We start from the raw sequence: 15410 nt of genomic DNA on the forward strand, positions 1-15410 counted from the left end.
CATCTTAAAAATGAGAACTAGAATTTTTGTTTAAAAACATCCATTTGTTAATTATTTTAAAATCATTTGGAACCCATAGTTTTCACTAACATAAGTTAACTTTCCTAATTTTATACTTCACTTATTCAGTCTGATTACCCACAAATTAGCTCAAAGCATTCCCTGATTTTATGAGACTATCAGAATAAAACTCTCCCTCCTCCCAAAGAACACCCTAGGAAATGATACTTATGGTCAAAGTGCCAAACTTCACCTTAGAAACTAACATGAAGGTTGGATGTGGCAAAGCCAAAAGTATGGCCCAGAACACGTAAGACTTTCAGCCTAAAATAAGGCTCTTTCTTGGAAAGGGAAAAAACTAACAGGGCTGCTTTAGAAAATTCAGTTCAGCAGAGGACATGCATCTATTCAAACAGAAGGCTGTAAGCTTATCTTTATTGGACAGGGTTGGAGATAGAAGGCCTGATCTAGGCCACTAATTTCAAGAAACAGTATACTAAGCTCACCTAGGAAGTTACCTATCAGGAGCTTAAGAACATAAGTGTGCCAAAGCAAGCACACTCACCCTGGAATCAGCTCGAAGATAACCTTAAAATAACAAGGCCCACAATTTTAATAAGCCCATTCCAGGCTTCTCAGGGTTACACAAATGGTACACCTAATCTAACTGCTCATTATTCTTTTAAACAGATTCAGAATGTTTGGGCTCAAAGTTTCAATGTTTACTTTCTAAAAAGTTAACTTACTGAAAATTTAGTCTGTGGTCTGCTGTGTATTTGCAAGATGAGTATATGCATACATGGCAAATTAATGCTCGTAATTGAGACTGAACTGAAAACTAGTGAACAAAGAAAGATACACCCCTTCTCATTCTACCAACTGGGGGGTAAAAAAAAAAAAAGGTACCCAATATAGACAAAGATGCAAATGTATGAGGGCACCTGGGTGCCTCAGTCCACTGAGCATCAGACTCGATTTCAGCTCAGGTCAGAAACTCAGAATCATGAGATCAAGACCCTGGTTGCCTGGGCTCCAAGTTCAGCAGGGAATCACTTGGGATTCTCTCTCTTCCTCTCCCCTCCCCTCTCTTCCATACACAGGCACACTTGCACGCTCTCTAAAAAAAAAGTAGATTTTTTTAAAGATGCAAATGGGGTGCCTGGGTGGCTCAGACAGTTAAGTGGGTGCATTAGGCTGAGGTCATAATCCCGAGGTCCTGGGATGGAGCCCGCATGGAGTTCCCTGTTCAGCAGTGACTCTGCTTCTTCATCTGCCCCTCCCCCTGCTCCTGCATGTGTGTGCACGCTCTCTCTCTTGCTCACATACACACAAATCTTTAAAAAAAAAAAAAAAAGAGAAAAAGAAAATCCAAATGTATGGAGGGTAAGATTAACAACAAACCCTTGAGTTGGAAATAAATGCTGGCAGGAAGTCCCAAGACAGCTACCCTCCTGTAAGGTAAAAATTCTAGACGACTTATAGCAACATTGAGTTTTAAATTAGAGGGAAAAATTTTTTTTTAAGATTTTATTTATTTATTCATGAGAGACACAGAGAGAGAAGCAGAGACATAGGAAGAGGGAGAAGCAGGCTCCCTGAGGGGAGCCCCATGCGGGACTCAATCCCAGGACCCCGGGCTCACAACCTGAGCCAAAGGCAGACGCTTAACTGTTGAGCCATCCAAGTGCCCAGGGAAAAAAATTTTTAAAGAATTTATGAGAAGGACAAGCTCTAATGGAGAAATCTAGAGAAAGAGTTTTACTTTATAAAACCATTATAGTATTAGAAAAAATTGGAAAGTATCAAGCTTTTAAAAATATTAAAACTTAAAATTTTAGAGGAGAGAAATTGAGCAGGAAGCGTTAATCACTCAGCTGAGCTGAATATGAAATATGGAACTGAGGCAATTATCTAGATAATTTATGATGAAAGAAATATCATTTTAAAAATCAATTATTAGGACATTGCAGCCTAAAAGCAATTTGAGATTTGAATTATGTGAATTAATGACTCAACTATCCACTGGATCTTTCCAAAGTAGGACCAATTTTGAAAGAGACATCTAACAAGTTCTACAGGATATAATTTTATGCCCACCATAAACTTCAGGTTTACATCCAGAGTTATATCTTTAAAAGTGCACTGTGGCCACTGCCACCTTCTACTGCAACTGCCTCCAGCCCCATCAACCTCCCCAGCACCCCGCTATAGTCAGTTATCAGCCAGAAGCATTTTGCATGCTCCACATTTATCTAGAGTGTTTCAGTCTATCTTCTGGACACTACCCAGACACTGCTCACCTATCTTTACTATGAAACTGAGAGTTCTGAAGTTTTTTCCAATACACATAGGACTAGTATTCCACTAGCCATGTTTTATCTTAGGGCACATGAGTACTGCATTTCCCTGACCAATTAAAACCATCATTTTAGGTCCTCCCCGTACACAGTTTCACCTTGAAGATAAAAGCAGTAAACCTCTTCAGGAGAGAGAAACACTTTAACCTGGGACTTGCATTATGCCACATTTTCTGTCTCTGTCTTGGCAACCTGCCTTTAAACTCGATGGCAACTGCTTTGCAAAGAGTCAACTACCTCACAAGATATTTTAATACTTTTAGTTATGAGATCTGATTTGGCAGCCAGACTCCTGCCAGAAACTTCTTAAAGATTTTTTTCACCAAATCCGTTTTCCTTGGTGGTTTTGTCTCCATTCATCTACCCACCTGAAGTCTACAATATAATAGAAGCACAGATACCCTGTTCTCCCAAAGCAGAAGTTTGTCAGAGATAACCGCCCCACCAAAAGATTTCTACACACCGTGTATCACGCTACTAGTACTACACAGCACGCTTTGTATCTGACCCAGAGCAAACCGTAGCCACGCCAAGGAAGTGACCCATCAGAAATGAGAATCCCCAAGCCAGCAGGTTTTTAACAGAATTCTCAAGCCACTTCTTCTACTCTTCCACTAAAAGCCAGGCACAGACTCCAGTCTTACGTGACTAGCTAATAAAAGGAGCCCAATCATGGATCCAAGTCCACTCCCTCAGTGGCACACACACAGCTGTTAACCTCAGTCAGTCACAACTCCAAAGACAAACCCTCAAGACAGTATTCTGGAGGATTACTAGGAGGATCAGTGGTTCTATACGTAAAAACGTGGCACATAGAAGCAACTCTTAAAACGGCAGCTGTTTTCTAAAACTACAAACTTTCCGTTATCATAAGTCACAGGAGTGGAAAGTACAACACGGTGACTGGTCAATAATGTTGTAGTGCAGGTTTGAAAGTTGCCAGGAGAGTAAATCTTAAAAGTTCTCACCACAAGAAAAAAAAAATTCTGTAACTATGTGGGTGATAGAGGTCAACTACACTTTTTGTGGTGATCATTTTGCAATATATACAAATACTGAATTATCATGTTATACACCTTAAGTTAATGTTATGTGTCAGATTTACCTGAATTGAAAAAAACACATGAAAACTCAACCCTTCCTGCCAAATGAATAATATAAATAAATGAAATGGCAGCTACTTAATTTTATTGATGTATACCCGCCTCACCCAACCCAAAGTCCCAACCGCAACCCCAGGAGGAGGAAGAGCATAGCTGAAGAGGCAAAAGTCAAAGAAGCTGAGGTCACATCCCAAAAAAGTTCCTTGAATCATTTCCTTGTCTTTAAATTGGGATTTACATTTAAAGGCCTACCTTGCAAGATCAACATTAAATGTAAAAACCTAGCTGAGCATTTGGTACTGAGCTCAATAAATCATAGCTACTACTATTATAATTATTATAATACCTAGGCACGAAAAGGTGGTTGTGTAGACTCCTTTTTCTTGGAAAAATCAAACTGTCTTTCCTGAACCCTTCCCAAAAATATCATTTTGAAATAAAAGATTAAACAGCGCAATTCTGATTCCTAAATACTTCAGAACTTACGACTTACACACCTACTAGGCACCTAGAAAATATCTGCTACTTTTTTTTAGATATTTTTTTTCTTTTCGCAGTTATGTCTATGAACTAAGTGGTGTCAATTACTAAGTGGTAAATTGTACAAGATAGGTATCAAGGTCATTTTTTTTTCCCATTACGGACATCAAATTACTTGATTTAATGTCTTTGATCAATTTCTTCAACATCATTTCCTCTGTTTGATATAAATCAAGCAACCCAATATATGGATCTATTTTGGTACTACCCACACTGTTCATCTCTTCTTATGCCAATACTATAGGTCTGCGGCTATTTCTAGGAGGACAACCACTTTGTGTTCTATGCTTCAACAGGATGGCTGGTTTTTTGGACATAGAAGTGCACGGAGGAGACATGAGCCTGATGCCTCAGGTGTGAGGGACTTTGAAACCAAGCACAAGAGGAGCTGAAGAGACTCCAGAGAGATTCTGGATTAGCCTTACTACCTAATCAATGACCATGAACCTGATAGGGTTCTATCCTCTCAAACCACGACAGGGAAGAAAGGATTCTTCTTCAACACTATCCTTCTGCTGAGGACCCCAGGCTCCTCTCTCCCCTCAAATTTGGACTAACTGCTCCAGACCAAAGCACTCAGCCAGAACTCACAGGTTTCAGTGTAAACCTCAAGCCCACAGTCCACAGCAGCTCCAAAAAACAGGCCAAGTAATAAATTCAGTAAGAAAGGAGGGGAAGAGGCATGGCAGGGCAGGGGGAGCAGGAGAGAGGGGCAAGATGTATTAGAAATGGGAGGGGGGAACAAGTTCTAATAGTTCCAACTGGGAAATCAGGTGAATTCATGTCTCCCTTCTGTCCCACACAACAAGATGAAGTAGAAATTTAAACTATCATAAGGCAGCCTGTGAATGATTAACATTTTAATCTGGATTAAAAATTGGAGGGGGAGGGCCGAATGGTGAAAGTCATCGAAAGGTACAAGCTTCCAGCTATCAAATAAGAGACAAGTTCTTAAAAGCTCTAATTAAAAGAGAAATTTGTAACCGTGTGTGCTGAGCAGGCTTGCTGTGCTGAACATTTGCTGCATACACAAAAACTGAATCAGTATGTTGTACCCCTGAAACCAATGTTATATGTCAATTATATCTTAATAATAAAAATAAAACAAAACTTTGTATTCTTCTCCTCTATCTGCAGCCCTCTCTTGTATCTTTATGTTCTTCTCTTGTATTTGTTTCCTCAGGCTACCATAACAAATTACAAATTCAGGGTCTTCAAACAACAAAAATGTATTCTCTCACAGTGCTAGAGGCTAGAAGTCCAAAACCAAGGCGTCAGCAGGGCCACACTCCCTCTAAAGGCCCGGGAGTGAGGAGGGGGGGGGGGGGGAAGGATCCCTTCCCCACCTCTTCTTAGCTCCAGGTGGCTCCCAGCAAGGCCCAGTGCTCTCGGCTAACTGCATCACTCCAACCTTTGCCTCAGTCTTCATGCAGGCCTCTCTGCATCTAGTGCATTTAGCTGTCCTGTCCTTAGAAGGACGTTAGACATTGGGTTTAGGGCCCACCCTAATCCAACATAACTTAATTTTAACTAATTATCCCTTTTACCCTATTTTCAAATAAGGTCACATTTTGAGGTTCCAGATGGACATGAATTTGAGAGGATACTATCCAATCCACCACAACTCACAAATTAAAATAAAGCACCAAAATGTGTCTCCTGAGTGGCTGAGTTGATTAAGCTTCTGACTCTTGGTATTAGCCCAGATTGTGATCTGGGTTTGAGATGGGGCTCACAAGCAGCACGCAATATGCTGGGATTTCTCTCTCCCTCTCCTTTTGCTCCTCCCCACTACCACGTGCACTCAGGGTCACCTTCTCTATTTATTGGTCACCAATAAATATATAAATCTTTTAAAAAATAAATAAACCACGAACACCAAAATATGAGGCAAAGTGGAAGGAGATGACAAATCGTAACATTACAGAAATATTAAAAAAAAATTCGAAGTTATAATCCTTACTGGACTAATTCCCATCTGAATTAGAAATAATGAGCCCTTTGCCTTTCTCTCACCTGTGGGAAACTGTGAAATCTTGGAAAAGATCAGAAATCCCATTTAAGGGGTGCTTGAGTGGCTCAGTCAGTTGGGCATCTAACTCTTGGTTTCAGCTCAGATCTCATGGGTCTTGGAATTGAGTCCTGAGATTGGCTCCAAGCTCTGCGGAAAGTCTGCTTGAAAGATTCTCTCCTCTGCCCCCTCACTCGCACACTCTCTCTCTCACTAACATAAATAAAATCTTCACACATACAAAAAAAAGTCCCATTCAAAACAGCACTAAAAAGCAACATTCCACTGGCCCAGACACTTGACATACTCTGAAAATTTTGGTATTAAGTATAAATACATATATTATCAGGAACGGAACAGCAAAAAAGATGAAAGACAGGGAAGGATATTTTTCAGTTAAAAGTGCTTTTATTTAAGTATTTGGGAATGGAAAAGTAGACCATGGGTCTCAGAAGACCAAGGTTTCCTCTAAAAACAAAACAAAAAAAAAAAAAAAACAAAAAAAACCAACTTAGGTTTTTAACAGCCACCTCCCCCAAATTATCCTTTTCTAATGAGAATATAAACCTACATGAAAGCACTATATAACACAATTCCTTTTATTTTATTAAAGGTATTATTTTAGCTTTCTGGGGGGAAAAATACGTGAGATGAGCTTAAAGACTTGTGTACTCCCTCTGCTGGCTCTAAATTTAAAGTAAATTATCAATGGCTTCAGGAGCCAAGTTATTAATTTCACTAGACATCTAAAACATGATGAAAGATGTGATGTGGACTCTCCTCCAACACACACACACATGCAGAGGTCTTCAAAAAAATAAAAAATTCCAAAACAACTACTAAAAACTGCCAAAGGCATCTCTGTTGGAATTATTAGAAGTTTACTCCAAAGGAAAGCTAATGCATTCCATTTGTTTGGAGCAGGAGTCATTTCTGGCATCAGCCTCGCCCCCTACAAGCGTGCTACAACCTTTCTTTGTTCTGTGCGCACCTCTCCACTGCAGAACTAGGCTACATCTGGACACCCAGACATGTTGAGCCCCTAGAAGATAACCTGGCTTCTTCATCAGAGGCAATTATTAGAGTACCAAATTACTAGAAGGACCACAGCCCATAAGGGAAGTTATTAGTCCATTTGCTTTATAATGTTATCCTGTGATAGTAACTGAAAAACTACGAAGAAAAATTCCCAAGATTAAAATCTCAAAAGAAAAAGCCTGAGTAGGAAGGAAAGACACACTCTAGAAAAGCTCAGCTGGAAACATGCACCAATCATACACCTGTGTTTTATCAAGGAATGATCCATCACAGTATTCTGCTACTGGACTTCTTCCAATTGGGGAATTTGTGATACTAAGAAATAAAGGTTTTCTGGTTAAGAATAAAATGGTTAAAGATACTGAGTCTGTCAGTGTAATGATGCCATCAGAATTGGGGTCTTCTCTTTTTTTTAAGATTTTATTTATTTATTCATGAGAGAGAGAGAGAGAGGGGGGCAGAGACACAGGCAGAGGGAGAAGCAGGCTCCATGCAGGGAGCCAGATGCAGGACTCGATCCCGGGACTCCAGGATCACGCCCTGGGCTGCAGGCAAGCGCTAAACCACTGAGCCACCCAGGGATCCCCAGAATTGGGGTCTTCTATCACAATCACAGCCTACCTACCTATTTCAAAAACTCTAAACTCAGAAGAGCTAGACTGACCCTGAAAAGATCCACCTCAGAGTGCTTGCTGTCTCTTCCTCCTTCATATGTGACTTTCTTTTTCCAATCCATGGATATAAAACTTCAAGTACCTCTGGGACTTCTGCCTCCAAATGCAGAACATTATGGATAACTTAGTTTTACATAACAGCTCCTGTAAGAGGTAGGTAAGTGAATTTTAGGCTGAACAATCCTATGGTGACTTTCCAGACAGTGCATATTGATGCAGCATCTGTAGGGTACACACACAGAAAACAGACATGATTTCAACTTTCTCTAAGTCATTCCTAGATCAAGGTTTCCCTCAGTTTCTGTGATGGGTAGTGACTGGCACTAATGAAGTTCGCAGGGACTTCTCACACTCGGAAACAAGACACTGCAAGAAATACCTTGAATAGCAGAGTATCCTTTCATAATTATACTGTATCCTATCAACATTAATGTGAGGAGGTCCAAGATTTCATAGCTCTAAGTAGCCAAAAGGCTCTACACATGTCATCACCTCAGTCCTGATCACATCATCTCCTTTCAGTGTCAGAGTCACAGAACAAGGACATAATGATTCAACGAGCAGCTCCAAGTATCAGACAGGTTTTTGTCTGGTAGACATGTCTGTACTTTGAAGGCTCTTACCCTGTCCTGGGGAATATACAGGAGTCATAGAAAAATGACAAAAGAAATAGGTGGGAGGCAGGAGTGGGCACGGTATGGTGGGGTGGGCTTAAAGCAGATGGCTATTTCAGCAAGGTTAGCTGAGAACAATGATGGAGCACGCTAAAAGAGCAATGCAGCTCCTCTAGCATGAGCCAGCCCAAAGGAGGGAGGAGGGGAGGCAGAGGCGAGCAAATGAAGTAAGAGTTTGCAGAAACGGAGGCACTGACACGAACAGCTGTGAAACCACAATGGTTAACAGCAGGCACTACGGAACGGTGGTGCCTAGGGCTCCTGTGGACACATTCTTAGCTCCATCTCTGCTAGCTGTAGGTTCCTGAGCCAGTAGGTTCCTGCTCTTGTCCTGCTTCCCAACCTGTAAAATGAAGTATTTGGATGATCTTTAAAACCTCTTTTAGTTCTAAATTTGAGGAAAGAAGCAATGTGGATGAGTCAGCTGTATCAAGGCTCCACCTCCACTCCAGAGGGAGGCCAGTCCTATACCAGGCCCCACAAGACAGAACTGGAGACTCCAGATCAGGCTAGGACCACAGGTGTGCTCTATTCCAGGTGGCCCTGGAAATGCCCCAGCTTCTCCCAAACAGACCCAAACTACAAGAGCCACGCTATAGCTATCTTGCATCTCTAAAGCAAGCTGAAAATGATCTGCAGAGAATTAAAAAGCAGCTCCAAGCCAGAGTTCACCAACTTTGCCTTTTGTCAGTAACTTCTGCAGAGACCTGAAGTGTCGAGGAAAGCAGAAGTACAGATATGAAAAAAGGCAAAGAGAACGAACAACAACGACAAATTCACAGAACACAGATTTGCATATTTATTTTCTGTCTTCCTCCAATAGAACCTGAATCCTGTGGACTGGAACCTTATCTGCCTTGTGCTACTACTATATCCCTGAGGCCAAGCTGAATGCCCGGTGAATGGTAAACCTTTAATAAATATTTGCTGAATGAATAAAATGGCATGTGATGAAAATATGTAAAAAGTTTTTTTCTCTTCCTAATCCAATAGTCACTTACTGTATCCAGCTAAATAATTTATACACATATACGTATATATACATATACACACACACACACACACACATAAAATTCACCTATATATGTCATTCCAGGCTCCTCCTATAGCAGCAAAAAGCCAAAGTGCTACTTCAGGACCCTTTAATTTGTGATACAGAGAAAGATCAGGAGAAAAATGAGGAATCAAGAATAGGATCAAGGCTGTTCCCTACAGGCAAGATGGGTAAGATACAAAAACAAATTCCATATTCTCTTTAGCCCTGGGAATCTAACCTGGTAAGCAGTCTTACCTTTGCATTTTTATGAAGATCTTTGGACGGACAGTGTTTGCTAAACTTTTTCCAGACCAAATAAATGACTTTTCAGTGGGACAAGGACTCTTCATTAATTTCCCAAATAAAAATATCTTGCAGGTTTTAAGTAAGAATCACACGTATTAAAAGTTTAACTACAAGATGTTCTTCTATGGTGTCATTCTCTTAAAATAGAACCCTCCTAAAATCTCCTAAAAATAAGTCTGCATAGTTTCATTTCATTTTCTAAGACGGAGATAAACATATCAAAACAAACACTTAGCTTCTTTTCTAAAGAGTCTCTGCTACATAGGGCTCACAGATCAAAGTTTAAAAGGGCTAATTTCTTCACTTCGTAGGTCGATGACACAGCTTTGAAAAAGAGGAAAAACAGTCCCCCTAGTGTACTGCTGCTGTAGGAAGAGGAAGTATATTCGTCGAGAATCACTGACGAAGACAGTACTGCCAAAGGAAATTACAAAACAGCATTTTGGCAACACGGGCCAAGCAGAAGACAGATTCCTGACACACGGCCGTAACTGGCCCTTTGGGGACTTACTCCAAAAGGTGACTGGGGCCAAAATTACAAGCCAACGTGGAATTATCACAACTTAGTAGCAGTTAAAACATCATTTTCTTAATACAGTATGTTGGGAAGGAGCTGGATGCATGAATCTAAAGAACTAGAACAGGGAGGACATCAACAGGCATTATGTGGCAGGTGGGCCCTCATCTTTTTACCCTGGGAAGAAGCTGTAAGAGCCCACATTGTCACATGAAACACAACACACTCTCTTACACACTTACCTCCACAGCAGCAGCAGCAGCAGCAGAGGTCGTCACACACACACACACACACACACACACACACCAGATCCTACATTTGTGAAACTGTGAGAACGAGCACAGAAACTCATGACTGCCTAATATAACCATGTTCTAACCCCCCTGGGAGATGCAGGTGTGTGGGGTGTGAGTGGGTGAAGAGGGATAAATAGACCGAAAACCCTGGAGTCCTAGAGGTCTGTCCCACGACAGAAGGACCCGAGACAACATACCAGTTTAATTATGGGTGGTGCAGCGCCAAGCAAGCTGAGTCCGAATTAAAGGAAATGTAACCTTTTCCCCTCTTAACCACATCTGACTGTTCGTTTCTTACTTTAATGCCTGAGGTAAGGGAACCTGTGAGATAGCCATCACCTTTCTCTCTGGCACAATATGCATCTGACAAACCTAAGTTAACCAAGAACTTCCTCCTTTTGTTCAAACTCTTTCTGCCACCTTTATCACTTCATAGTTCCTCAGTACCCATACTGATAGACGCGGGGTAGCTGTACAAACGTGATCAACCCACTCAGCCTGCATCAGTATTCATGTCTTTCTGATGCTAAACTAATAACCAAGACATTTTTAGATTGAGAGGCAAATACGCTTTTCAGGAAAACATCATCTACTTATGTAAGACTACTTATTACTTAGTAAAAAGAAAAAAAAAAAAACCTTTAGAATAGGTCGATTTAAAGAAATAGTGTGCAGAACTGCAGCAACTAACTACCTCTCCACTAACTAGCTGTGTGATCTTAGAGAAGTCCTTACCTTGAAGAATCATGTTCTTCACCTATAAAATAAGGAAGCTGAACTATCTCAGCAAACCTCATCCTGGCTATTAGAGGTTATTAGAATAACCCGAGAAACTTAAAAAACAATAACAAAACAGAACACAAAAGTAACACCAATGCTAAGCCGGAGACCAAACCAATTAAAACCGATTCTCTGGGTACTGGTAGTTTTTAAAAGCTCCCAGGCGATTCTAATATGCAACCAGGGCTGCAGACTGCTAGTCCTGATTCTGATCTCCAAGGCCTCTTTCGTAATTCGTTTATTCTCTAATCTTAGGGTGATAATTCTGGTGACAGGATCTCATAATGCAATAGCCGAAAAACCCACAAAAGAAGTAAGGTGTAAGCCTGCATTCTGTGCCTATGTGCACACAGGACTAAGAGAAGTCAACCTGACTTCTAGACATTTTAAGAAGTTTAAAACCCTAATGCCTAACTCAGAATGAAAGCAGTGTGGTTTAAATGTACATGCGTGTTCTCAAAATGACTAATCATGATAGGAATCGACTCCTGAAACTTGGACGCCTGGAAATGGGTCACAATTAGCTCCTGACCTCTCCCTTTTCCCTCTTCTTCCACCCCCACTAAACCACAAGCGCACACACACACACACACACACACAAAAAGGTTGGCTATTAGTCATAATCGGAATATGAAACCAGCCCCAGTTTCAAAGAGCTTTCTCCATCATCAAAGATTTGGAAGTCCCTGCATGGGTGCATCTTTTGATGAAGGTCATCTTACAAAAACTCTTTAACTAAATTATATCTCCATACTCTTCAAGGATTAGTTGCCATGTGATACTCAGAAATAGAACTAACGTAAAATCTTATTACATAAAATATAGGAATATTTTACTTTATGTCCTGTATTAAACACATTAAAACTTGAGTTTAAATTTACAATATTTCACAAGTCTTAAAGAGAGATGAAATGGAAACTAATTTAACATCCTATGTTGACTATATTTCAACAAAAAAAGAGAGAGAGAGAGAGAGAGAGAGAGAGAGAGAAATGAGATAGCAGAGAAGGAAAAAGAAACCATGAGACAGAAAAAGGTTAAGGTCATAAAACCACGAAGTTTATGATGAGGCCTAAAATCTCTACTGGAAGTCCTGCAAGCTACATGAAAATATAATTAACCGAGTTACGTTTCAAGGCTACTTTTGATAATACTACTTTCTCACCTAGATCTTAAAAAAAAAATGTTATTTAACTCTAAATACAATAACAGATGTTATTTGCAAGATTATGAACTACTTGCATACACTTAAAAATCAGAGAAGAGTGAAAACCCCTCCAACATTAACTTTATAACTAGCAGTTCTCTGCAGCAAACTCAAAATATACAGGACTAATTTCAAGTTGAGAAATTTGAAAAATAGTCCAAACCCCTATATCCATTTTCTTAGATCCTGCAACTCCCCCCTTTCTGATGCTGTACCCTGAGATTAACCCTTGCTATTCACTTTGAAACTCTGTTTTAAAAGATATCACAGTAGCACTTCCTCGAAATGCTATTCACTCTCAAGCTTTCTGTAAATGGCCCTCATATCACACAACTGGCATTCCTTTGCAAAGCTGTAAAATTAGAGCAAATGTAAGATTCATAATGTCAGCATTTGTTAAAGGAAAGGGGACAGATATGTGGAATAATTTTAAAGCACAGTTTTGCTTTTAACGTATCTCGGCAAGTCCTCTCCAATACTAGCCAATACGAAATTTTATAAAACCAAAACAGATACTTTGTAAGGGTTTTGTTTTGGGGTTTTTTTTTTTTTTTTTAAGGAAATGAAGACAATACACAAAATTCTTCAGTTTTTTCACATATAGGTTTCTCTCCAGTGCTCCACCAAGATTAAATTATTCTTACTGAACACACCTACTGGAACCCAAGAAGATACAGGGCTCCCCAAAGACAGTAAGGAAAGGACAAAATGAGGAAGGAACTACCTCATTAATTAAAAAAAAAAAAAAAAAAAAAAAAGCTAACTTGCAAAGAGAAGCAACTGATAAGCCATATGTATCTCCAACTGCAAGCACCCTTCTGCCTGGTACTGACACATTCACGTCTTGGGGAAAGAGGCCAGGAGGATGAGGTGCCAGGGAGAGCAAAGCAGCCGGGTATCAGCAGCCCAGCAGGGGCACAGGAGTTAATCTGTTTGGATGCCCAACTGCAGGAAGTCATTACATCATAGGCCTTTCCACACCTCTCTCCCTACCACGTGTCCAGTGCCCCGAGAGGCTGAAAAGGAACAGTAGAGAGCCTCTCTTCTGGCTCATTTATAGGCAGAAGCCATTATGACCCAGCCCCGCCACCACACCTCCCTCCCAAAGGCCTAGGTGAAGCTCCAGGCCTCAGCCCTCCACACCTGGACCGGGCCTCAAACCGCGCGGGGAGTCCAGGCCTCGGCGGGAGCAGCAGGTGTGGCCAGTCCTCCTTCAGGTGGCCGGGCTGGCCCGCTCCGGGACTCGAAACATCCCAAGTTGGGGGGCGGGGGGGGGGGCAGGTTTACTGCAGAAACATCTCTAAGGAGTAAAGGTGTCCACACAGGCAACCGAAAGAAAGAAAGAAAGAAAGAAAGAAAGGCAGCCAGGGGGGGGGGAAAAAAAAAAAAAAAAAAAGGTTTGCAACCACTGCTTTTTTTAATGGGATCGCTGCGCCTGCGGGAACCAACACCCACAAGCCAGAAACTTCGACGCAAGGGCTTTTTTTTCTCATGCAGCTCTACCCACGACGACCATGCCCTGCAAAGCACAAATCCATCCCCTTCCCCGGAGGAGCCCCAAGCACTCCCCCACGTCCTCTCGCTGCACCCGCGGGGCCTTCCCCGCATCCCCACGACGGTGATTCCTGCTTCGAAGTTGGCCGCAGACCTACCTCCTCCGTGCCGTCCCGGGGATCCAGCCAAGGCTCTGCCGTCCGCCGGTCCTTCCCTCGCCGGCATCCCTCGCCCCCTCTCCTCCTCCTCCTCCTCCTCCTCACCTGGCCAAGCCCGAGGCCTCCCCGGGGTGGGGGGGCGCCTCCTCTCCCCGCCCCACCCCCCGCGGCCGACCCCAGGTTCCCCTCCTCCGGGGAGGGGAGGGGAGGGGAGGGGGGGGGTCACACGGGTTCCCCCGAAGCCTCACGGCGGAGGCTCGCGCTCCAACCCCTCCCCGGCGCCCGCGGGCGCGCTCCGCGGGATGCAGGCGCGCGCCGCCCTGCGCAGAGGCCCGGCGGGTGCGGCCGCCCGCCCGAGGTGGGTACGCACCTTCCACCCCGCCGAGCTGTTGCTGTCGCCCTTATCCTTGAAGTAGGGCACGCAGCGCACCATCCACTCGTAGATCTGGGACAGAGTGAGCCGTTTGTCGGGCGAGCTCTCGATGGCGCGAGTGATGAGGTCGGCGTAGGACAGGTTGCCCCAGGCGTTCCGCCGCGACGAGCACTTCCTCGGCTGCCCCGAGCCCCCGGCCGCCCCCGGCTGCGGCGGGGCCAGCGCCTGCGGAGGCTGCGGCGGCGCCTGGGTGCCCCCGCTCGGCGCGCCCGCCGCGGGGCCCGGCCCGGCCCCGGGGTCCTGCCCCCCGGGCGCCCGCAGCCGGGCCGCGTCCTCGAGGAGCAGCCCCGAGCCCAGCGCGCCGGCCCCGCCGCCGCCGAGCGCCATGGCCGAGCCGGCCCTCCCGCCGCCGTCCTCGTCGTCGTCGTCGTCGTCCTCCTCGGGGATCATCGAGTCGGCGGCCGCCTCCCCCGAGGGCTTGGCCGGGCTCCCCTGCAGCTCTGGCCTCTGCAGGGGCCACGTACAGGAGCGCGGCCGGCTCTGGGGCTCGAACTCGGGGTCCAGCTCCACTTCGAGCGGGGACAGCGGGCCCGGGGAGGCCGGCGCCTCTGCCATCTTCCCCGCCCGCCCGCCCGCGGCTCGGGCTCTCGGGCGCTCGGGCTCTCGGGCTCTCGGGCTCTCGCGCTCCGCTCTCGCGCCGGGGCGGGGTGCGGCGGGGGAGGCCCGGGGGCGCCGCGCAGGCTCGGGCTCCCGGGAGCCGCTGCCGCTCCTGCCGCCGCCTGGGGAAGCACGGAGGAGAGAGTTGGTTACCCGGCGGCAGCCCAGCCCAGCCCAGCCCTCGGCCCC

The 15410-nt window shown here is 44.1% G+C and overlaps 1 protein-coding gene across 2 annotated transcripts in view; it reads right to left on the reverse strand.

Annotated features, from left to right (window-relative positions):
* FOXO3 (forkhead box O3) overlaps window positions 1-15410 on the reverse strand; it is a 123165-nt gene that overhangs the window by 106489 nt on the left and 1266 nt on the right. For both annotated transcript variants that reach the window (XM_041767850.1, XM_041767840.1), the window contains exon 2: window positions 14562-15343. In XM_041767850.1, the coding sequence (XP_041623784.1) occupies window positions 14562-15179 (618 nt within the window). In that variant the 5' untranslated portion in view covers window positions 15180-15343. The remainder of the gene's footprint in view (window positions 1-14561; window positions 15344-15410) is intronic.

Source organism: Vulpes lagopus, chromosome 1, assembly GCF_018345385.1.
Source record: "Vulpes lagopus strain Blue_001 chromosome 1, ASM1834538v1, whole genome shotgun sequence".
Taxonomy (NCBI): domain Eukaryota; kingdom Metazoa; phylum Chordata; class Mammalia; order Carnivora; family Canidae; genus Vulpes; species Vulpes lagopus.